Raw genomic sequence first — 24,753 nt, 5'->3', positions numbered from 1 at the left:
CAACAATCCCTTGGCTGTTATTAGGTGATTTCAATGAGGTTTTAAATCAGAGTGAAAAAAAATGTGGCAGGATGGTGACTTGCAACCAATCCAAACACTTCAACAACTTCATCAACAGCAATGGACTCATCGATCTAGGATTTCAAAGGTGACCCTTTCACCTGGTCAAATAGGCAAACTGATGCTAAATTCGTTTTGGAAAGACTGGACAGGGGGTTGGCTTCACAACATTGGGTGGACCTGCATCCCAGGGCTCTGGTGAGACATCTGCCTAGGATTGGCTCATATCACGCGTCATTGCTCCTACAGGAAAAGGCAATGCATAGGAAATCTTCACCAACCTTTCGCATTGAGCACTTATGCTTCCTACACCCTAAATTAAGGACACAGTCGTAACAACATGGCAACAAGCAGCAAATATTGGACTAGAAAAAAGTCTACAACTAAGAATGAATAGTACAACACATGCCCTACAACTGTGGAACAAACAAACTTCCGGTCATATACCAACTCTCATAAAAGAAACGGAATTCCAAATTCAATTGGCACAATCAAAATGTGCACCTACGGCTGGAACAGAACTATTTTTTTGGCTGCAGCATGAGAAAGAAACCAGGAACTCACATCTTATGCTACAACACTGCCATGATGCTTATTGGAAACAAAGATCGAGAGTGGACTGGATCAACAATGGGGATATGAATACCACCTTTTTTCACACAAAGGCTACTATTAACAGACAGACAAATCATATTCACCAGCTGATGGACGACAACAACAACTGGCTTTATTCTTATAACCAAATTTCTTGTATGATGGTCAACTATTTCAACAACAGTTTGTGGCGGCTCCAACTGTAATTAGCATGGAACTTTTCAGGGATATGCAGCCCAGAATTAATCCCGGTCAATGCAGGGTATTACTGGAAACGCCAACAACAGAGGATATTCACAAAGCCCTTATTTCCATTGGATCAGAAAAGGCACCTGGCCCGGATGGTTTCACAAATAAGTTCTTTAAGGTATTTTGGGACACGGCTAAAACCCAAATCATAGAAACAGTTTTAAACTTCTTCCAAAATTTGGAGTTAGATAGTCAGTTCAACCACACCAACATTACCTTAATACCAAAATCAGAACTCCCATCAAAACCTAGTGATTTCTGACCTATTGGTATTTGCAACGTGGTCTACAAGATAATCTCCAAAATCCTTGTTGACAGATTAAGACCATTGTCACATCGCATCATCAGTCCGTTTCAAAGTGCTTTTATCCCAAATCGTGCCACTCATGACAATATAGCCATTGCAACCGAATTTTTTCACCATATCAGAACATCTCCACCAACAAAAAAGCCAAAAATAGCTCTCAAACTATACGTACAAAAAGCTTATGATAGTGTGGATTGAGAATTCATTAGACAAACCCTATGCTCGATGGGATTCCCTAGAAAATTAATTGAGTACATCATGGTGTGCATATCCACGGTGACTTACTCAATCAAAGTTAATGGCACTCCTCGTGGATGTACCAAACCTTCTAGGGGACTCCGACAAGGGGACCCCTTATCACCATATTTGTTCATCTTATGTGAAGAAGTGTTGTCAACCAATCTGACATGTTTGGAACAACAAAGAAAAATTAAAGAATTACGCATCTCAACTAAAGCAGCTCCGATTTTGCATCTCATGTATGCTGACGATTTATTGATAACTTGCTCAGCGGACGCGAGTACTTGCACTACCATTCAAACAGTCTTGCACTCCTATTCAATGTCAGCAGGCCAGGTGGCAGGCCTCAAAGGAGTGTATAAAAATGAAGCGAAGAAAAACGCGGGCCTACAGTAATACCACAAGTGCACGGTCGTCAGTTGTAGCTCGTGCAAGTACGGGTCGATCCACAGAGATCGGGTGTGTTTTGTAGTGTTCTAACTATTTGGGTTCCTAAATTGCTGTTGGGCTTTGAATACTAATGGGTTTGATAATAATAAAATGAACTGAGCTTGGGCTCAGTTTGGTCTTTGAAGTACAAATGGGCTTTGGCCTTACAGTGAACTGAGCCTTGTGCTCAGTTGGTCTTAAAATGAATTGAACTGGGCCTGAACAATGAATTTGGGCTTTGAACCTTAACCTAAACTGTGGCTGGGCTTTAATGAAATGGGCTTTAATTTGTACAAACAATGGACAGTGGGCTTAGAATTGAGAACTAGGCCTTGAACTGGACTGATGGGCTTTTGCTTGGCAGCAGGCTTGGCAGCAACAACAGCAGCAGCAGCTTGGCAGAGAAAACACCAACAGCAGCAGCAACAGAGAAAGCACCAGCAGCAGCACAAGGCAAAGATGGAAGCAGCAGCAGTATAAGCACAGCAGGAGAAGCACATGTACTTGCTAACTCAACAAAAGCTTCAGTTTCCAGAGTTGTGCAGTTTAAGCAATTGAGAAGAGATTATGCAAATGTCTAAGATGATGCAGTGATGCTACAGCTACACAGAATGGAAATGATAATGATACAGAACAGAATGCTAATGCTAGGATGCAAGGTATAGCTAAGTAGCAAAGTTAATGAACAACCACAGATGATTACTAACTAATATTTACAAGACTAAAATGATTATTAAGTTACAACTACAGATGCTAAAATGCTATTAACTACAGCATGAGATGCAGGTGGTAGACAGATGCAAATGGCTGAAAATTATGCAAGATATGCAACTGCACAGAAAAGCAAGGTAAAGAAAAACAACGGCAATTAACAGGAAAGACAATGGAGAAAATGAAGAAACTAAACAACAACAATCAGATAACAGTGCAAGTGAACCAAGGCCTAAGCCAAGGGCAAGGGAGATGGTAATGAAACTGAAAGTGATAACAATGCAAGTAGTAGCAGTGGCTCTAGGCATACCAATGGAATGGGAGGAGAATTAGCTTGCTATGAGCACTAATTCCTCCCATTGCTCAATCACAACAATGCAAGAGAGTTAAGCATACAAATGGAGTGGGAAGAAAACTAGCTTGCTCATTGTCACTAGTGAGCACTAGTTTCTCCCCACTGCTCAATCAAAACAGTGTACTGAAAGCTCTAACCTAGCATACCATCACTTCTTGACAATGAATTGAAACACAGTACATCACAAGAACATGAAACAACTGAAATTAAACCTTAACAGACATCACAAGGAACAAACATCACAACTGAAATTAAAGGCACAAACATCACACCAAACAGAACATGAACTGAAATTGAAAAGTGAACTAAAATTGAACTGAAATTAAAATTTAACAGAACTTGAAAGTTCTGGACACTGGCTAGTCCAGCATAAAGTTTCTACACCAATCCCACACCCATATTTATACCCAATACCCAATTAGGGTTTACAATCAAAATCCCCAAATTTCTCCAATGACAGTACAATTAGGGTTTCGAATTTTACTCACCAAACATGTGATTTGACACTTCAATCGTCGACCCATTATTTTCCTTGTTCACCTGCTCCGTCCCATGCCTCAATTGCATCTTTCCAACTCGTCCTATTTTATTGATTTCTTCCCTAGGTTTTTAGAGAGAAATTAGGGGAGAAAACCATATAATAGGAGGCTAGAACAAGGGGGTAATGAAGGAGAAAGATAGGGGTGATGATGGTGGAGGTGTGGTGGTGGTACGGTTCTGTTGAAGAAGGTGGTGAAGTTGCAGAGAGGAATTGGGGAGGTGAAGTCGATGGTTTGGGAGAAGGGGGGGTGTTTGGTTAGCTGGTATAGGTTCGGTTGCTAGGGTGTTAGGCGGCTTCATCAAATTGGATGAACAGCGAGGATGAGCCGTGGGATGTGGAGCTGGTAGGTAGATCGGACGGTGATGCGGAGGCAAGCGGGAAGCGACCGTCGGATGAAGGGATACAACGAAACGAACGGTGCTGGTTAGGTGCTGTAGTGTAAGGCGGGGATATCAAACTTTGATGAACAGCAAGGGAGCAACCGTTGGATTCAACTACCATCTAATCTGAAGGCTTGGAATTTCAGCGCTGTGGTGCTTGGCAGAGACTTCGGATTTTGATGCTCTATGAAGGAGCGACCGTCGGATGCTTCTGAGAACTGATCTGATGGCTGAGAACGGAGGCGTTTTTGTGTGTGGAAAATGAGGTTGTGCGCACCATTCTTCGCGGCTTCCTTGCGTGATTTCTCCCGGCTTTTCACTACTTTTCTGCTCTTTTCGCTCCGCGACTCATCCGAACTTTATTTATTACCTAAAAATGCAAAATTAATTAATAAAAATATTTATTCTTGAAAACAATGAAAATACAGAATATGGGATAAAATGTAGAACTAATGCACAAAAGATGAGTTAAATGCCAGCAAAAAGGGATAAATATATACAATATTTGGCACTCATCAAATACCCCCAAACCTGAATTTTACTTGTCCTCAAGTAAAACAAAACTAAGGAAATCCTAATTATACCACTGTCGCTGGTCTCTCGAATGCATTTAGCGTATGCACTAAGCCTTTTAAACCACTAAGTGTCCCTAGTGGACGAGTTGAAGTCTCGTGAAGGTTTGCTTAGAACGTACCTACAAAGTTCTAGGTCAAAATATAAGCTCAGATTCCATCAAATGTGACATGTGCAAAACAGTTTAAGCTCACAGCAAAATGGAGATGTCAATCTAGCTATCGAAGGCACAATCCTAGCACTGATAACAAATAAGGACATGTGATAAGAGTGTAAAGTGTATCTACACATGTGTAAAGAAAGATCTGAAGTTATGACTACTAATCACCAAGAGATAGTTTCTCAGGCTAAGAACTGAGGTCGAAATCTAGCTAGCTGTCCGGACTTTACGAGAATTGTGAATGAGTTGGAGGTATTTCACAATTACTCGCGTTGTACATCAATGGCATACCCCTCCTTGCTTACACAAAAGATGACTCTTATTTACATTGACAATTCTTTTTATTTTTGGAACAAGAGATGATGGAATTTATACTTTTTTTTTTTTTTGTTTTTCTGTTTTTTTTTTTTTTTTTTTTTTTTTTTTTTTTGAGAGAAGGAAACACTTTTGATACATAACAAAAAGAAACAAAAAATTACATGACACTTTGCAAGAGGTAGCCCTTTTTGATGCACCCAGTTAAATTCGATGGTTGTTTTTCTTAATGTAACCTCCACCTTCTATCCCAACCAACCAAAGAACAAGCTAGTCAAGTTTCGTTCAGTATTCTAAAGTGATTGGCAATCGTAACTTCCTATCAAACACCTTGAAGATCGAGGCCATACATGTATTGGTAGATCGTGCGCGTGCAAATTTCTTATCACTATGTGAATTGTGCTAGAATCAGGGTGCCTAAATATCTAGACTAAGACTCCTAATAAAAATACATATTTGCACAAGAGTCAACATTTCAAGGTAAATGAGCTCCATTTTTATGATTTTTCTAATTTTTTAATTTTTTAGAATTTTGATTTTTCAATTTTTTTTGGAATTTTTCAATTTTTTTCAAAAAAAGAAGGAGTTCGTTTTCAGTTATAGCATATTATCGTGGTATCTACTCTATACCCCCAAACCTAAACTAAACATTGTCCTCAATGTTTCAAAATATGGAAAGAATTAAAATGCAACATATGGAAAGGGACATGCTGAGTAGAGTAAAAGGAGAGAGAATACCCGATTTCGGCGAAAGCAGAATTAAAACTCCGTTATTCAAGGCAAAAAATCCAACATATTTCAGCCGAGATCATATTGGATTTAGCAAATATATACAAAAGGAACAAAAGGGTTTTTAAAAAATTTATCTACTGGATTATATACAAAAAAATTCACCATACACTAACAATCTAAAGAGTTGAGGATCAACCCAAAAGAAAAAGTGTAAAGACATAGAAAGTTTCAAAACACTAAAATTGGACTGAAATGAGAGAAAAATAATTTTTTTTTTTTTTTTTTTTTTTTTTTTTTTTTTTAGAAAAAGAAAAAAATTTGGTTTTTGAATTGGGAGCACGCCCACTGTTGGTCCTCTAATGGAATGGGAGGCTGCGACCCAAGAAACACTAAGTTTTAATTTTGAAAGTTTAATTTGGCCCAGTTGGTTAAGGCCCGACGTTTGTTTTAAAACTTTGGTTTCGAGGTCCACTCTTGAGTTGCATACACGTCCACAATCAGTTATAAGCTCAGCTGGGTTTAAACCCAGAATACAAAATACAAGTCTAATGGAAGAATTTAAACAAGCCCACACAAAATAATACAAGCCACAAATTAAACAACAAGCCCAAAAATAATTAATTACAAACCCAAAATAGAAAAACAAAAGCCCAAAAAATTGGGTTAATTATTACAAGCCCACAATTAAAGAAATTTGGAAGCCCACAGGTTGGGTTCTCTCAATGGAATGGGTTTAGGCTTACCTTTTTAGCACAGCCCAGCTGCTCTGATATTGTTGCAAAAACCCAGTTGGGTTTTGGTTCTTTTCCTTGGTGGCGTCCCAGCAGAGGAAAAACAGGTTCAGAACAGCAGGTCCAACAGCAAATGAAGTGAAGCAGATGCAAATGCTATGCAGTGAAATGCAAAAATAGCTAAGAAAAACACAGATAAAACACAGCACCAATCCCCGGCAGCGGCGCCAAAAACTTGGTAGGCTTCTAAAAGGTCCTAAAAATTATCCCCGGCAACGGCGCCAAAAACTTGGCAGGCCTCAAAGGAGTGTATAAAAATGAAGCGAAGAAAAACGCGGGCCTACAGTAATACCGCAAGTGCACGGTCGTCAGTTGTAGCTCGTGCAAGTACGGGTCGATCCACAGAGATCGGGTGTGTTTTGTAGTGTTCTAACTATTTGGGTTCCTAAATTGCTGTTGGGCTTTGAATACTAATGGGTTTGATAATAATAAAATGAACTGAGCTTGGGCTCAGTTTGGTCTTTGAAGTACAAATGGGCTTTGGCCTTACAGTGAACTGAGCCTTGTGCTCAGTTGGTCTTAAAATGAATTGAACTGGGCCTTAACAATGAATTTGGGCTTTGAACCTTAACCTAAACTGTGGCTGGGCTTTAATGAAATGGGCTTTAATTTGTACAAACAATGGACAGTGGGCTTAGAACTGAGAACTAGGCCTTGAACTGGACTGATGGGCTTTTGCTTGGCAGCAGGCTTGGCAGCAACAACAGCAGCAGCAGCTTGGCAGAGAAAACACCAACAGCAGCAGCAACAGAGAAAGCACCAGCAGCAGCACAAGGCAAAGATGGAAGCAGCAGCAGTATAAGCACAGCAGGAGAAGCACATGTACTTGCTAACTCAACAAAAGCTTCAGTTTCCAGAGTTGTGCAGTTTAAGCAATTGAGAAGAGATTATGCAAATGTCTAAGATGATGCAGTGATGCTACAGCTACACAGAATGGAAATGATAATGATACAGAACAGAATGCTAATGCTAGGATGCAAGGTATAGCTAAGTAGCAAAGTTAATGAACAACCACAGATGATTACTAACTAATATTTACAAGACTAAAATGATTATTAAGTTACAACTACAGATGCTAAAATGCTATTAACTACAGCATGAGATGCAGGTGGTAGACAGATGCAAATGGCAGAAAATTATGCAAGATATGCAACTGCACAGAAAAGCAAGGTAAAGAAAAACAACGGCAATTAACAGGAAAGACAATGGAGAAAATGAAGAAACTAAACAACAACAATCAGATAACAGTGCAAGTGAACCAAGGCCTAAGCCAAGGGCAAGGGAGATGGTAATGAAACTGAAAGTGATAACAATGCAAGTAGTAGCAGTGGCTCTAGGCATACCAATGGAATGGGAGGAGAATTAGCTTGCTATGAGCACTAATTCCTCCCATTGCTCAATCACAACAATGCAAGAGAGTTAAGCATACAAATGGAGTGGGAAGAAAACTAGCTTGCTCATTGTCACTAGTGAGCACTAGTTTCTCCCCACTGCTCAATCAAAACAGTGTACTGAAAGCTCTAACCTAGCATACCATCACTTCTTGACAATGAATTGAAACACAGTACATCACAAGAACATGAAACAACTGAAATTAAACCTTAACAGACATCACAAGGAACAAACATCACAACTGAAATTAAAGGCACAAACATCACACCAAACAGAACATGAACTGAAATTGAAAAGTGAACTAAAATTGAACTGAAATTAAAATTTAACAGAACTTGAAAGTTCTGGACACTGGCTAGTCCAGCATAAAGTTTCTACACCAATCCCACACCCATATTTATACCCAATACCCAATTAGGGTTTACAATCAAAATCCCCAAATTTCTCCAATGACAGTACAATTAGGGTTTCGAATTTTACTCACCAAACATGTGATTTGACACTTCAATCGTCGACCCATTATTTTCCTTGTTCACCTGCTCCGTCCCATGCCTCAATTGCATCTTTCCAACTCGTCCTATTTTATGATTTCTTCCCTAGGTTTTTAGAGAGAAATTAGGGGAGAAAACCATATAATAGGAGGCTAGAACAAGGGGGTAATGAAGGAGAAAGATAGGGGTGATGATGGTGGAGGTGTGGTGGTGGTACGGTTCTGTTGAAGAAGGTGGTGAAGTTGCAGAGAGGAATGGGGGAGGTGAAGTCGATGGTTTGGGAGAAGGGGGGGTGTTTGGTTAGCTGGTATAGGTTCGGTTGCTAGGGTGTTAGGCGGCTTCATCAAATTGGATGAACAGCGAGGATGAGCCGTGGGATGTGGAGCTGGTAGGTAGATCGGACGGTGATGCGGAGGCAAGCGGGAAGCGACCGTCGGATGAAGGGATACAACGAAACGAACGGTGCTGGATTAGGTTAGGTGCTGTAGTGTAAGGCGGGGATATCAAACTTTGATGAACAGCAAGGGAGCAACCGTTGGATTCAACTACCATCTAATCTGAAGGCTTGGAATTTCAGCGCTGTGGTGCTTGGCAGAGACTTCGGATTTTGATGCTCTATGAAGGAGCGACCGTCGGATGCTTCTGAGAACTGATCTGATGGCTGAGAACGGAGGCGTTTTTGTGTGTGGAAAATGAGGTTGTGCGCACCATTCTTCGCGGCTTCCTTGCGTGATTTCTCCCGGCTTTTCACTACTTTTCTGCTCTTTTCGCTCCGCGACTCATCCGAACTTTATTTATTACCTAAAAATGCAAAATTAATTAATAAAAATATTTATTCTTGAAAACAATGAAAATACAGAATATGGGATAAAATGTAGAACTAATGCACAAAAGATGAGTTAAATGCCAGCAAAAAGGGATAAATATATACAATATTTGGCACTCATCAAATACCCCCAAACCTGAATTTTACTTGTCCTCAAGTAAAACAAAACTAAGGAAATCCTAACTATACCACTGTCGCTGGTCTCTCGAATGCATTTAGCGTATGCACTAAGCCTTTTAAACCACTAAGTGTCCCTAGTGGACGAGTTGAAGTCTCGTGAAGGTTTGCTTAGAACGTACCTACAAAGTTCTAGGTCAAAATATAAGCTCAGATTCCATCAAATGTGACATGTGCAAAACAGTTTAAGCTCACAGCAAAATGGAGATGTCAATCTAGCTATCGAAGGCACAATCCTAGCACTGATAACAAATAAGGACATGTGATAAGAGTGTAAAGTGTATCTACACATGTGTAAAGAAAGATCTGAAGTTATGACTACTAATCACCAAGAGATAGTTTCTCAGGCTAAGAACTGAGGTCGAAATCTAGCTAGCTGTCCGGACTTTACGAGAATTGTGAATGAGTTGGAGGTATTTCACAATTACTCGCGTTGTACATCAATGGCATACACCCTCCTTGCTTATTACACAAAAGATGACTCTTATTTACATTGACAATTCTCTTTTTATTTTTGGAACAAGAGATGATGGAATTGATAAATACTTGATTTTTTTTTGTATTTTTCTGATATTTTTTTTTTTCTGAATATATACATCGTTTTTTTTTTTTTTTTTTTTTTTTTTTTTTTTTTTTTGAGAGAGAAGGAAACACTTTTGATACATAACAAAAAGAAACAAAAATTACATGACACTTTGCAAGAGGTAGCCCTTTTTGATGCACCCAGTTAAATTCGATGGTTGTTTTCTTAATGTAACCTCCACCTTCTATCCCAACCAACCAAAGAACAAGCTAGTCAAGTTTCGTTCAGTATTCTAAAGTGATTGGCAATCGTAACTTCCTATCAAACACCTTGAAGATCGAGGCCATACATGTATTGGTAGATCGTGTGCGTGCAAATTTCTTATCACAATGTGAATTGTGCTAGAATCAGGGTGCCTAAATATCTAGACTAAGACTCCTAATAAAAATACATATTTGCACAAGAGTCAACATTTCAAGGTAAATGAGCTCCATTTTTATGATTTTTCAATTTTTTAATTTTTAATTTTGATTTTTCAATTTTTTTGGAATTTTTCAATTTTTTTCAAAAAGAAGAAGGAGTTCGTTTTCAGTTATAGCATATTATCGTGGTATCTACTCTATACCCCCAAACCTAAACTAAACATTGTCCTCAATGTTTCAAAATATGGAAAGAATTAAAATGCAACATATGGAAAGGGACATGCTGAGTAGAGTAAAAGGAGAGAGAATACCCGATTTCGGCGAAAGCAGAATTAAAACTCCGTTATTCAAGGCAAAAATCCAACATATTTCAGCCGAGATCATATTGGATTTAGCAAAATATATACAAAAGGAACAAAAGGGTTTTTAAAAAAATTTATCTACTGGATTATATACAAAAAAATTCACCATACACTAACAATCTAAAGAGTTGAGGATCAACCCAAAAGAAAAAGTGTAAAGACATAGAAAGTTTCAAAACACTAAAATTGGACTGAAATGAGAGAAAAATAAATATTTTTTTTTTTTTTTTTTTTTTTTTTTTAGAAAAAGAAAATAAAATTTGGTTTTTGAATTGGGAGCACGCCCACTGTTGGTCCTCTAATGGAATGGGAGGCTGCGACCCAAGAAACACTAAGTTTTAATTTTGAAAGTTTAATTTGGCCCAGTTGGTTAAGGCCCGACGTTTGTTTTAAAACTTTGGTTTCGAGGTCCACTCTTGAGTGGAATACAAGTCCACAATCAGTTATAAGCTCAGCTGGGTTTAAACCCAGAATACAAAATACAAGTCCAATGGAAGAATTTAAACAAGCCCACACAAAATAAATACAAGCCACAAATTAAACAAAAAGCCCAAAAATAATTAATTACAAACCCAAAATAGAAAAACAAAAAGCCCAAAAAATTGGGTTAATTATTACAAGCCCACAATTAAAGAAATTTGGAAGCCCACAGGTTGGGTTCTCTCAATGGAATGGGTTTAGGCTTACCTTTTTAGCACAGCCCAGCTGCTCTGATATTGTTGCAAAAACCCAGTTGGGTTTTGGTTCTTTTCCTTGGTGGCGTCCCAGCAGAGGAAAAACAGGTTCAGAACAGCAGGTCCAACAGCAAATGAAGTGAAGCAGATGCAAATGCTATGCAGTGAAATGCAAAAATAGCTAAGAAAAACACAGATAAAACACAGCACCAATCCCCGGCAGCGGCGCCAAAAACTTGGTAGGCTTCTAAAAGGTCCTAAAAATTATCCCCGGCAACGGCGCCAAAAACTTGGCAGGCCTCAAAGGAGTGTATAAAAATGAAGCGAAGAAAAACGCGGGCCTACAGTAATACCGCAAGTGCACGGTCGTCAGTTGTAGCTCGTGCAAGTACGGGTCGATCCACAGAGATCGGGTGTGTTTTGTAGTGTTCTAACTATTTGGGTTCCTAAATTGCTGTTGGGCTTTGAATACTAATGGGTTTGATAATAATAAAATGAACTGAGCTTGGGCTCAGTTTGGTCTTTGAAGTACAAATGGGCTTTGGCCTTACAGTGAACTGAGCCTTGTGCTCAGTTGGTCTTAAAATGAATTGAACTGGGCCTTAACAATGAATTTGGGCTTTGAACCTTAACCTAAACTGTGGCTGGGCTTTAATGAAATGGGCTTTAATTTGTACAAACAATGGACAGTGGGCTTAGAACTGAGAACTAGGCCTTGAACTGGACTGATGGGCTTTTGCTTGGCAGCAGGCTTGGCAGCAACAACAGCAGCAGCAGCTTGGCAGAGAAAACACCAACAGCAGCAGCAACAGAGAAAGCACCAGCAGCAGCACAAGGCAAAGATGGAAGCAGCAGCAGTATAAGCACAGCAGGAGAAGCACATGTACTTGCTAACTCAACAAAAGCTTCAGTTTCCAGAGTTGTGCAGTTTAAGCAATTGAGAAGAGATTATGCAAATGTCTAAGATGATGCAGTGATGCTACAGCTACACAGAATGGAAATGATAATGATACAGAACAGAATGCTAATGCTAGGATGCAAGGTATAGCTAAGTAGCAAAGTTAATGAACAACCACAGATGATTACTAACTAATATTTACAAGACTAAAATGATTATTAAGTTACAACTACAGATGCTAAAATGCTATTAACTACAGCATGAGATGCAGGTGGTAGACAGATGCAAATGGCAGAAAATTATGCAAGATATGCAACTGCACAGAAAAGCAAGGTAAAGAAAAACAAAGGCAATTAACAGGAAAGACAATGGAGAAAATGAAGAAACTAAACAACAACAATCAGATAACAGTGCAAGTGAACCAAGGCCTAAGCCAAGGGCAAGGGAGATGGTAATGAAACTGAAAGTGATAACAATGCAAGTAGTAGCAGTGGCTCTAGGCATACCAATGGAATGGGAGGAGAATTAGCTTGCTATGAGCACTAATTCCTCCCATTGCTCAATCACAACAATGCAAGAGAGTTAAGCATACAAATGGAGTGGGAAGAAAACTAGCTTGCTCATTGTCACTAGTGAGCACTAGTTTCTCCCCACTGCTCAATCAAAACAGTGTACTGAAAGCTCTAACCTAGCATACCATCACTTCTTGACAATGAATTGAAACACAGTACATCACAAGAACATGAAACAACTGAAATTAAACCTTAACAGACATCACAAGGAACAAACATCACAACTGAAATTAAAGGCACAAACATCACACCAAACAGAACATGAACTGAAATTGAAAAGTGAACTAAAATTGAACTGAAATTAAAATTTAACAGAACTTGAAAGTTCTGGACACTGGCTAGTCCAGCATAAAGTTTCTACACCAATCCCACACCCATATTTATACCCAATACCCAATTAGGGTTTACAATCAAAATCCCCAAATTTCTCCAATGACAGTACAATTAGGGTTTCGAATTTTACTCACCAAATATGTGATTTGACACTTCAATCGTCGACCCATTATTTTCCTTGTTCACCTGCTCCGTCCCATGCCTCAATTGCATCTTTCCAACTCGTCCTATTTTATTGATTTCTTCCCTAGGTTTTTAGAGAGAAATTAGGGGAGAAAACCATATAATAGGAGGCTAGAACAAGGGGGTAATGAAGGAGAAAGATAAGGGTGATGATGGTGGAGGTATGGTGGTGGTACGGTTCTGTTGAAGAAGGTGGTGAAGTTGCAGAGAGGAATGGGGGAGGTGAAGTCGATGGTTTGGGAGAAGGGGGGGTGTTTGGTTAGCTGGTATAGGTTCGGTTGCTAGGGTGTTAGGCGGCTTCATCAAATTGGATGAACAGCGAGGATGAGCCGTGGGATGTGGAGCTGGTAGGTAGATCGGACGGTGATGCGGAGGCAAGCGGGAAGCGACCGTCGGATGAAGGGATACAACGAAACAAACGGTGCTGGATTAGGTTAGGTGCTGTAGTGTAAGGCGGGGATATCAAACTTTGATGAACAGCAAGGGAGCAACCGTTGGATTCAACTACCATCTAATCTGAAGGCTTGGAATTTCAGCGCTGTGGTGCTTGGCAAAGACTTCGGATTTTGATGCTCTATGAAGGAGCGACCGTCGGATGCTTCTGAGAACTGATCTGATGGCTGAGAACGGAGGCGTTTTTGTGTGTGGAAAATGAGGTTGTGCGCACCATTCTTCGCGGCTTTCTTGCGTGATTTCTCCCGGCTTTTCACTACTTTTCTGCTCTTTTCGCTCCGCGACTCATCCGAACTTTATTTATTACCTAAAAATGCAAAATTAATTAATAAAAATATTTATTCTTGAAAACAATGAAAATACAGAATATGGGATAAAATGTAGAACTAATGCACAAAAGATGAGTTAAATGCCAGCAAAAAGGGATAAATATATACAATATTTGGCACTCATCACCAGGCGGTGAACAAACAAAAGTTCGTCATCATCCACCACCCGAATATTACAGACCAAACCAAAACCTGCCTAAAAGACACCTTCCAAATTCAAACCACTCACAACCCACTGAAGTACTTGGGAGTGCAATTCAAACAAGGAAGAAACTCTTCATAAATCTTCTCTCAACTGCTCCATAGAATGGAAAAGAAAGCCAAAGGCTGGATTGCAAAATGTGTAAATCAAGCAGGGAGATGGCTGCTTATAAATACATCTTTAATGCCAACGACAAATCACATCATGATAACACAACTGCTGCCAGCACATGTCCACAAAAAATGGACATAATGGCACGAAACTTCTTCTGGGGGCATGGCAAAGATACCAGGAAGCTGCATACCATCGGTCGGGACAAACTAAATCTCTCGAAAGGACAAGGTGGGTTAGGAATCAGAGACAGCAAGACTCACAATCTGGCTCTGTTAGGGAAGCGAGTTTGGGAATTAAAGAGCAACCAACAACAATCTGCAACATAATGTACATTGATATATATTTGGGCCAGCAAGACATCATTCAATACAAGGTAAACCACCAGATTCTGCAAGTGCGGCTTGGAAAAATCTGTGTAAAGTGGCATCGCATATGAGGGCCCGTAAACAATTGACACCCAAGCAGTCCACGGAGAGCACCGTACAACAAGGACACCAGCGTCCTACACTGCAGCCGTTAAGGAAACTAATACGGGTTAAATGATATCCACCTCCTATACATTGGATAAAGATAAACACTGACGGAGCAAGCAGAGACGTATGTGGCATGGCAAAAAACTTGGAAGGGTCAGGTTGGATCTGCAGAAATGAAAGATGTGAAGTAGTAATGGCAATGGCGACCCCGATTGGTACGGCTACGACGCTGCTGGCTGAAACATGGGCACTACTACTAGCAAGCAAAATGGCCACAACTCAGGGATGGAAAAAAGTTTGATTTGAAACGGACTCGACCACACTGCTAAAACTGGTCGAAAAACTTGATACCCATATACCATGGATCATTTGCAACATGATTTAGAAAATCTAACATCACATATACTCACTAGAAGAATGCAAGATCACACATGCATATCGAGAAGCAAACCAAGGTGCGGATGGATTGCAAATTATGCAATAGACAGACAACTACAACTACTAGGAAATTGTAATACTTTCATCCGTGACAATTCTTGCCCTGCGTTTCTAAATGTAATTGTCGAAAATGATTCCATGGGGCGTATGTACCCCATGGAAGTTCCTCTTTAATACATATGAACTTTTGTTTCAAAAAAATAGAAAAAAAAAGGAATTTTTTTTGCTCCAGACTTCTGAAAACTAATTCTCCGGAACAGGCATAGACTATAAAGCTGTAAATAGCAACTCGTGATAGCAATAGAGAGGTTAGTGGCTATGTGCTGGGATGCCAAACCCACAGACCAGAAGTCCACAACTCAAAGGACCCACCGTGTTTTCCCACCAAATGGCAAGTAGGAGAATTTTCGGTGCATGAATTATTTTACTCCTTGGCCATTTGTAGTATTTGAAATTGGGTATTGACTAGGACCTACTTTTGGGAACGTGAGAGGCTGCATAAAAAAGGTAGGTACTTGTACTAAATACAAAGAGCTGTCATGTCAAGCTTTTGAAGGAGATTCTTGTAAACAAAATACTTTATTAGGATCTATCTGAAATAAATTAAAAAATAATCACTTGTAACAAAAAAATATCTTGTCATCACGAACTACATACATACTGTAAACAACACCAACAGCAACAGCTGGGAGTAACCAAGAGTTAAATCTCACGAGCCGTTTTTATCAACTGTCAAATTCCCCAATCTAAAATAAAAATAAAAACTAGGATCACCATTAAGAAAAAAAAAACCTCCTAGGGTTTCCATTAGAGATATTAGAAAGAAAAAAATATTTCAACTGTTTGATCCATTACTTGGGATTTTTATCTTCCAGATAGAAGCTCGATTCGAAAGAACTGTGGAATTCAAAGTGGGTTTGAAATTTTTGTTTTACTGATTATCACTATTACTGACTCATTCATTGATTAATTTCTGTCTATTTTTTTTTATTAATTCTATATTCATCTGATTTTGGATTTGTAGATAGAATTTGAATGCATTAATCGTAATCTAGTAACATATGATGATCAATTTGTGGTGAGATTAGGTTTGAATGTGTAAAAATTGTATTCATTGACTCAGAGAATTGGAAGAATGATCTGTAGGAACAATATAGAACTGTGTTTGTTTAACTGGAATCAGTTTGATTTTTTTGTTTGCTTTACATGAATTTTATTCAGTCAACAACATCTTAGTTTGAGGTACCTGAGTTATCCCTACCTGTTTACTGTTGATTGTTTGTAGTATTTGACCGATATATTCAAACATGGAGGTGATTAAATAAATATTTTGCTGTTTTGTTGACCTTGATTTTGATATGTCTGATTAGTGATTGAGCTTGAATTTGCAGGTGCATGCGAAGCCATTATCTTGTCAGGGTTGTAGTTATGTTTATTTTTTTAATTGATATTGGTTTAGACACTTGATTGAATCTCAATCACTAATGACATTGCTACAAGCTTTCGAAAATAAAAATTTACGATACACTTGATGAGTGTAGTTAGTTTTAGTTTTAGATTTCTAGCAGTACTGATAACATGAAACACATAATTGAGTAGTCAAATATATGCCTAAGTTGGACATTAAGTTTTCTGTTTGTTTGGTTAGTAGGTGGCATATAAAGATTATGATGTCTTTCATATAAAGCATCATTTGTCTGGATGAGGTTTACTAAAGTTTCCTAACCATGGAAGACCAGGCACCACCAATGTGTCCGGAGGATATAATAGACATGTGAGTTTTGTCCTTCAATTTCATAGATTCTCATTCTCTTTTATGCTTTGCAAGTCTGTTTATCAGACAATTCTGGGGTATTTGCTAAAACCTTCATCTCCCATTGCGATTTCTATTATATGCGTCTCCTTGTTTGGTTCAACACCTTAATTTCAAGTTTTTTATTTGCATGTTTCAGTTCAAATGAACAGGTCTTTGCAAATGGAGACATCTATGTTGGTAAATTTAAGGGATTTCTTCCACATGGAGAGGGAAAATATACCTGGTCGGATGGAAAGATCTATGAAGGTCAGTGGGAGGAAGGCAAAATGACAGGAAAAGGTTGCATGAGATGGAGATCAGGAGCGACTTATGAAGGCGGTTTTTCTGGTGGTTACCTTCATGGTTTTGGTACCCTTACCGGTGTTGATGGGTCTGTATATACAGGGGCCTGGAGAATGAATGTACAGCATGGGACTGGTATAAAGGATTACTCCAACTCAGATTTTTATGAAGGCTCCTGGAAAGAGGGATTACAGGAAGGTAATGGTCGGTATGTATGGAATACTGGGAATACATATGTTGGAAACTGGAAAGCCGGAAATATGTGTGGTAGAGGGGTTATGATGTGGGCAAATGGTGATGAATTCCATGGCTTTTGGTTGGATGGATTGAGACACGGTTCGGGGTTGTACAGTTTTGCCAATGAAGGATATTATGTGGGAACATGGAGTAGGGGACTAAAGGACGGCCAAGGTACATTTTATCCTACTGGAAGCAAAGTTTTATCTTTACCCAAGTTGTACAGGGATCTTGGACGGGATGGTGATAATCGAAGTGTTCTCTCTCATACTTCATCAGTCGGTGCGAAGGAGTTTAAGGTTTGGAAACGGCGAATAACACGTAGTCTCTCTGAAAAATTCCTTGCTGGTGTTCGTAGGAAAAAATCAGTTCGGATATCAAATAGGTCTGTATCGCTGCACAGTGATTGGTGTCCCGGCGATTCTGTGAAAGATGTTCCACTGAGGGAAAGAGCTCGTGCCTTATCTTTACCATTTAGGGAAGGTCATGATACAGTGGAGGAGGATAATTTAGTATATGTAAGGGAATACATGCAAGGAGTCTTGATTAAGGAGAGTGTTCAGAATTATGCAGAAGGAATGGATAATAGAAGTAAAATGAAAAATAAATTGCAAGATAAAGAAACAAAAAAAAGGCCAGGGGAAATTATTTTTAAAGGTCACAGGAGCTACTATTTGATGCTTAATCTCCAACTTGGTATCAGGTAACCATGCTGCTTTTATATTTTCAGTTCTGATGTTCATCTACATGAACCTCCTGTTAAAATAATCCTATAATGTTGTTTATTCACAAGTTGTCGGGGTAGTAAAAACAATTTATTTATCCTTCATCTTTAAATCCTAAACCTTGGCCAGTTCTCCGATCATGACCTGGATTGCCTAATTGACATGGGAACTGATTGAGGTAAGTTAAAATCTATATGTAGAGTATTGGCCATGTAGGTTAAGTTTTCCATTGTCTATCGTCATCAATTATTGTTCAACTGAAACAGTTGGCTTGATTTTTCCTCTTCTCCTGTTGGAATGTGCAATACCTGTGTATTAGATTTTAATTTCTTGGAATGATAAAAACCTGTATATGTAATGAAGAGAGGATGAGGAATTAAAATACCATCCTAACTGAGGAGCATAAACTCCAAACAAACTCGAAGAGTTTGCGAAGGGATAGAAGTTGGATAAATTAATAATAAATAAGAGAAGCTACTACATGTATGTTTTATACGTGCATGTGTAGACCTAACTTGGTTGATCTAAGAAAGTCTAACTGCATTATTGCCGCATATATGATAACCATCCAGCAATTTTTTGTTGTGGTACATTTTGATCTTCACTTTATCGTTATAGTCATTAAATTTGTTGCTTAGATTAGTTAAATCATTTTAAATTACAGGTACACTGTTGGAAAGATCACGCCAGTGCCTATGCGTGAAGTTCGCTCATCTGATTTTGGACCTCGAGCTAGAATACAAATGTACTTCCCTAGAAATGGTTCACAATTTACTCCTCCGCATTATTCAATTGGTTTCTGGTGGAAGGACTTTTGCCCAATGGTATTTAGGTATATCTCTATCTTGCACATTAAGTTCAATTAGCGTACAGTCTATGCATCAGCTTCTTTTATCTATTTGCGCTTACGAGCAGGCTTTTCCCAGTTTAGAAGCAGCTGGTTAGTATTTGTGTAATTGTTTATTCTTTCTTCTGTATTTTCCGAAAGTTGAAACAAGCTCTTTTGTTTGATTTTTAGCAAAGCAAGTCAGATATAGTCTGTGTTTTGCACTGTGTGCTAATTTTTCACAAACAAGCACACATTACAAACTTTTCCAAATACGTTAAAAGTTTTTTTTTTACTACCCGTATATCAGTTTGGGCAACTTAGATTTTGCACGTGTAGAAAAGCCCTGCCTTTTTAGCCCATGTACTTGAGATGATTAGTCAACTACTAAGGGTTCTCCACAAGTATATGAAATAATGAAAGTGGAAAGCCATCATTTCTTTTCTTTTTTATGATCAATGTGGAAAGCCTTAATATCAGACAATTACAATGAGTCAGATTGGGTTACGTTTCCGTGTACAATGAATTGCAAATAGAATTCATCAGGTATGTACTGGAGGTAAAGGATTTATCCAGTTAGATTGTAATCACTGCTCACTGTCATCAAGTAAAACTCAAGTTCTTATCCTGCTATCTGCAGGATGTTTTCCATTTACATGCTTGAAGTATTTTAGCAATTATGCAACGAGTTACATCTGTGGTTTCATTTTGTTCGTTCAAATGCTTCAATGCAACTTGGATAACATCTGTATTTTCAGGAACTTGAGGGAGATGTTCAAGATTGATGCTGCTGATTACATGATGTCCATCTGTGGCAGCGATGGCCTGAGGGAGCTTTCTTCTCCTGGAAAAAGTGGCAGCATCTTTTATCTTTCCCAGGACGAAAGATTTGTTATTAAGACCTTAAGAAGACAAGAGTTGATGGTATGTACTTTGTGCATCAACTCAGATTTTGGTTGTAGGCTTATCTACTTTGCTAAACTGCATCACCTTGAAAATATTTCTTAACGCCTGTGGATTTCTAAAACTCTTCAGTCCGGCTAGTATAACGTACATAGTCCCTCACTTCAAAGTGTGCATGTGTCACTTGAAATAAGAATTGTCCTTGTGTAGTTTAGATAAGTTGCATGTATACGAAGATTATCAGTAGGTTTGGGTTTCTGTTAATGTAGCTCTAGTAAGCTCAGTGATTCTTTGTTGAAGCAGAGAAAAAACAGTCAATGGAAAAGTCACTTTTTGTTATCTAATATTGCAATATTGTGTTCAGTTGCCGGTTACTGTTCAAAAAAATCATAATAAAGGTCTTGAAACTAAATGAAGCCCGTCAGCTATCTTATTGGTTGATAATATAAATTCCGCTTTTGTAGGTTCTTCTTAAAATGCTTCCAAACTATTACAATCATGTACAAAGCTATGAGAACACCCTCATAACAAAGTTTTTTGGGCTTCATCGGATAATGCTTAAAGGTGGACGGAAGGTATTTCAGTAATGCTTAATTCGTTCGTAATTGTGTAGATCTTATTTGAAAGTAAAATTGGCTCAGTTTATAATTTCCTTTTGAAGGTGCGGTTTGTAGTAATGGGAAACATGTTCCGCACGGAATTACGAATTCACCGTCGTTTTGATTTGAAAGGTTCATCTCAAGGAAGATGCACAGATAAACAGGAAATTGATGAGAATACTACGTTGAAAGATCTTGATCTGTCTTATGTGTTTCAGATGGACAAATCATGGCGTGAATCCCTTTTTAAGTAAGTTATTTGTTTGGGAATACTTGATTATTACTTTACTGGAAAAACAAATCACTGTGCTGAATGCTGATTTCACTTGTTTGATCGATCTGCTTTTCATATAGTTATACCTCTTTAGTCATATTGGAATCCTGTAATTCCAGTATGATAGATCGAATATAAACTCTGCATGTATTCCTCTTGTAATTAGTTGTTATCAGGCTTCTGCTAAGTGCTGATTCGTAATTGTTAGGGTGTGTAGTTGAATACCATACCATAATCTTAATTCAGAAGTCATCTTTACAATCAACTAAAAGTCCATCCACTTCTTCCTGCTTGCATCTTAAAAGGATTTAATTTGAAAAGTTGATACAAGAAATTGTCAGCTGGTATCCAATAGGTTTACTGAAAGCTTCTGTGACATGTGAACTAGAAAAACTTGAGATCCGTTCATGGGGTTTCTTCAAAAACCGCATCTAGAGCTTGAAAAGGGTTTATAAAGTTTTGTTTAGAAAATTTTGGTAAGGATCTTGTCCCTGTAGAAGTGTTAGAGGGTACTAGAACTGGTAGGGTTGTGTATCAGTTGTGGGAATATATACACTCAGAGATGGGGTTCTATGTACATTTGCGAGTAAAGAAATATTTAGGTTAACAGAGTCGATTCTTTCTGCCAGCTTGTTTATGTAACCATCAGTCATTATTATTCAAATCATGGAGTTTTACGCAGCAATTAAGCTTATGTCTTCTGCCATTCATGTATCAAGAAGCTCCTCTGTATTAATTCATCTGCTGATTACGCTTGCTGATATTATATGCAGACAAATATCATTAGATTCTACGTTTCTGGAGTCACAAGGCATAATCGATTATAGCCTCCTGCTAGGTGTACATTTTAGAGCTCCTCAGCACTTGAAGGTCTTCTCAGGCTCTGCCTTAACCGAGCTCAGCTACTCTGGTTCTTCAAAATCTCACGGTATGCATCTTTCCAATATCAAAATCTTTCTTGGGAAAACTAATTCCCATCTCATATGTGTTCCAGTCCTTATTATGAAACACATTGTATAAACAATGAAGTTGTCAATGTTTTACTTGTGTTTTATTGAAGAAAGATTATCTTATGAAACTCTTATCTGTGACGCGAAGTTAACATACTCATAGAGTTCTGTTTTGATTGGTAACTAGATCCCCTGTCAGTACCTTATATCCGATAATTTGCTAACATCATTTAGATATAGTTATCATACTAGATATTTTGAACTTTTCTCTTTGGAACCGCTGAGATTGGAAATTTTGTCCTTTCAGGGGTCACATAGGTAAAATGATAATAAATGTGACCTGTTATTTGATTTGACCCTCCATGTAGTTCTGAGATAAGAAGCTGATGTGAAGTAGAAAACAATAAGGGAGATGTAATATATATCATGTTTCAGGGAACCCTTCGGATTTCAGATTTGCAAATTCTCCAAATATTAGATTCAAGGAAGGTATTTTTATGTGGGCACAGTCTTAATAAACTTAATGTATTATTTTCTACAATATATGATGGCACGGTGACGGGTTTATATGAATAACAAAAGAAAGATACCTTTGTTGTTCCCTCCAGTGCTAGGGTCTAATGTAAACAAATGGTTCATAGTAATTTCTCTTTTTGTTTCTACATTCAATTTCGTTAGATCTTCTGTGAAAAAACTCCAGGATGTAAAACATTGCTATTATTAATTTCACTTGTGCTCTGCCGTGATTAGGTATGTCTTCCCAAGAACTCTCAGTTCCTCCTAAGGGCCTGCTCTTGGTTACCCATGAGCCAAGCTCTGTCAGTACTGAACCAGGTCCTCATATTAGAGGTAGTACATTGAGGGCATCCACTGCAGGCAACCAGGAAGTTGATCTTCTTTTACCTGGGACTGGCAGGTAACTCATTTCTTTAAAATATATACTCACCGTACTAGCTCTTTTTCATCTTGTTGTGTAAAAGATTAAGGTTGGTGATCAAGTGGCACATGAAATTGTGACATAAATATGGTTCTGACTCCTTCAAAAAGATGATGTAAGCACTGAGTTTAGGTGTGGATGTTCTTCAAAGCATTCAACACCAACGCTCACATAGTACTAAACGTTATCAATAGGTTGTTTAAAATCAACGAACAGTATTGTTATAAAATCTAACCACACTTCCTATAGGGTTAAAATTGTTCTATTTAGGATGACCTTGTTGTCGATAGGGATGACTCCTATTTTGTCAAATTCGAGCCTCTTTTAACCACAAGCCTCTAGTGAGGAATGAGATTACGTAATCATTTTGATAGACCAACTATAAATACAGATAGACCAACTATAAATACAGTCATGCAAAACAAACTTTAGATCCTCTTCTTCCATCAGGTATAGTCTTTTCACCGTGTGATTCCCTCGACAGCCTAATTCACTACAAACACTATGCCCATTTCTGTTCTTACTTGGCTGCATTAGTATTGAGATTAGTGTAATTTCTCTTCTTCATGGAACAGTGTTCAGGAAAACGTCATATTTACAAGATCTTTAACGAACTATTTAATAAAGTGACTCTTGCACTGGAAATTTACAGGTTGCGAGTCCAACTGGGAGTGAACATGCCAGCTCAAGCAAATTGCAAGCTTCCTCATGAAGAGGATGATGAATCAACCGTCGATCTCATCGAGGTTTATGATGTTGTTCTCTATCTTGGTATTATTGACATATTGCAAGAATACAATATGAAAAAGAAAATCGAGCATACTTGCAAATCATTTTGTTATGACCCCAATACAATATCCGCTGTTGAACCCCATTTATATTCTAAGCGTTTTATCAGTTTCCTGGAGAAAGTTTTTCCGGATCAAACTTGAAGGGTATGCCTCAGTTTAAGGTCTTCCATTTGTATTCGAGGTAAACCAGTTTAATCTGCGTTCATGAATGTTAAATAACAGCAAGCTTATTCTTTGTCAAATATGCCGTTGTAAAGATACACCTGTTCTTCTTTGTAGGCACTATATACTGTACATATCCCTTTTTGCATCTTTTGAGTAGTTATTGTTGTGGCGTTTCAGTTGATTCGACTTTAGTACATAAATACTACTGTTTTCTGCTTTTGATAGTAGAGTCAGCTGTCAGCTCATTTAGTTATCATTTCTTGTCTTCTTATTTTTTGGAGGTAAAGTAGTCTTTAACTCCTACATTGTATTACACAGCCAGGAAAGTTGTTCTTATCCATTCTTCTTGTCAGATAAAATTTTGCAGTGGCGAAGGTAAAAAAAGTAAAGAGAAAATTCCTGATAATGAATGACACTACGGTCTGTCAAAATGGCAAGTCTGGTTTCAACGATGTTTGCCTTGTGGCCAAAATTTGCTGAAGCACCTCTGGCTGAACACTTGTCATATGAGTTTGTGACCTAAAATCTGCACTGCACCGCGACTAAAAACCAGCTTCGTAACCCTACCTGCTTTGGGGACCTAAATTTGGCATTCAAACAGAATGCATCCTGCCATGTAACAGACTCAGGTACGAACATAGAGATTGAGAGGGACTTAAGCTTAGATCTACAATAACTTCACTGCAGCCATGGTGGACTCAGCTACTCTTTTCTTTAATTCATTCTTTAAGAAGGACTCGGCTACTTTTGGCCACTCTTTTCTTTAATCTCCTTGAGAATTTCATTAGGAGAATTTCATTAGGATCCCACTAGTTTTCGTACCTTTGTCATGAAGTATTGACTAAGGGGAAGTGATACATATCACCATAGTATTGTTGTCAAAGTTGTGATACAATTGGACTTTAATGCTGTGTAATAATACTATGACACTGTATAATAATTATCAAGA

At 38.3% G+C, this 24,753-nt stretch overlaps 1 protein-coding gene across 3 annotated transcripts; it reads left to right on the top strand.

Moving 5' to 3' along the window:
• Positions 1–15,958: 15,958 nt before the first annotated feature.
• LOC113346335 (phosphatidylinositol 4-phosphate 5-kinase 7-like) lies at positions 15,959–24,188 on the top strand. Of its 3 annotated transcripts, XM_026589878.1 has the most exons (11): positions 15,959–16,210; positions 16,951–17,073; positions 17,252–18,337; positions 19,024–19,191; positions 19,944–20,109; positions 20,553–20,663; positions 20,750–20,937; positions 21,735–21,889; positions 22,662–22,827; positions 23,501–23,820; positions 24,158–24,188. In XM_026589878.1, exons 2-10 carry the CDS (start codon positions 17,027–17,029, stop codon positions 23,778–23,780), a joined length of 2,367 nt encoding a protein of 788 aa, XP_026445663.1. In that variant the 5' UTR covers positions 15,959–16,210; positions 16,951–17,026; the 3' UTR covers positions 23,781–23,820; positions 24,158–24,188. The 3 variants fall into 3 exon arrangements, with proteins under 3 accessions (XP_026445663.1, XP_026445662.1, XP_026445664.1); XM_026589877.1 differs by lacking the exon at positions 24,158–24,188 and having other exon boundaries at positions 23,501–24,053; XM_026589879.1 differs by lacking the exon at positions 24,158–24,188 and having other exon boundaries at positions 16,948–17,073; positions 23,501–24,053.
• Positions 24,189–24,753: the final 565 nt, after the last annotated feature.

This window comes from Papaver somniferum, unplaced genomic scaffold, assembly GCF_003573695.1.
Source record: "Papaver somniferum cultivar HN1 unplaced genomic scaffold, ASM357369v1 unplaced-scaffold_99, whole genome shotgun sequence".
Lineage (NCBI taxonomy): Eukaryota > Viridiplantae > Streptophyta > Magnoliopsida > Ranunculales > Papaveraceae > Papaver > Papaver somniferum.
The sequence above is the reverse complement of the archived record's forward strand: the minus strand, read 5'-3'. Positions and strand labels throughout refer to the sequence as shown.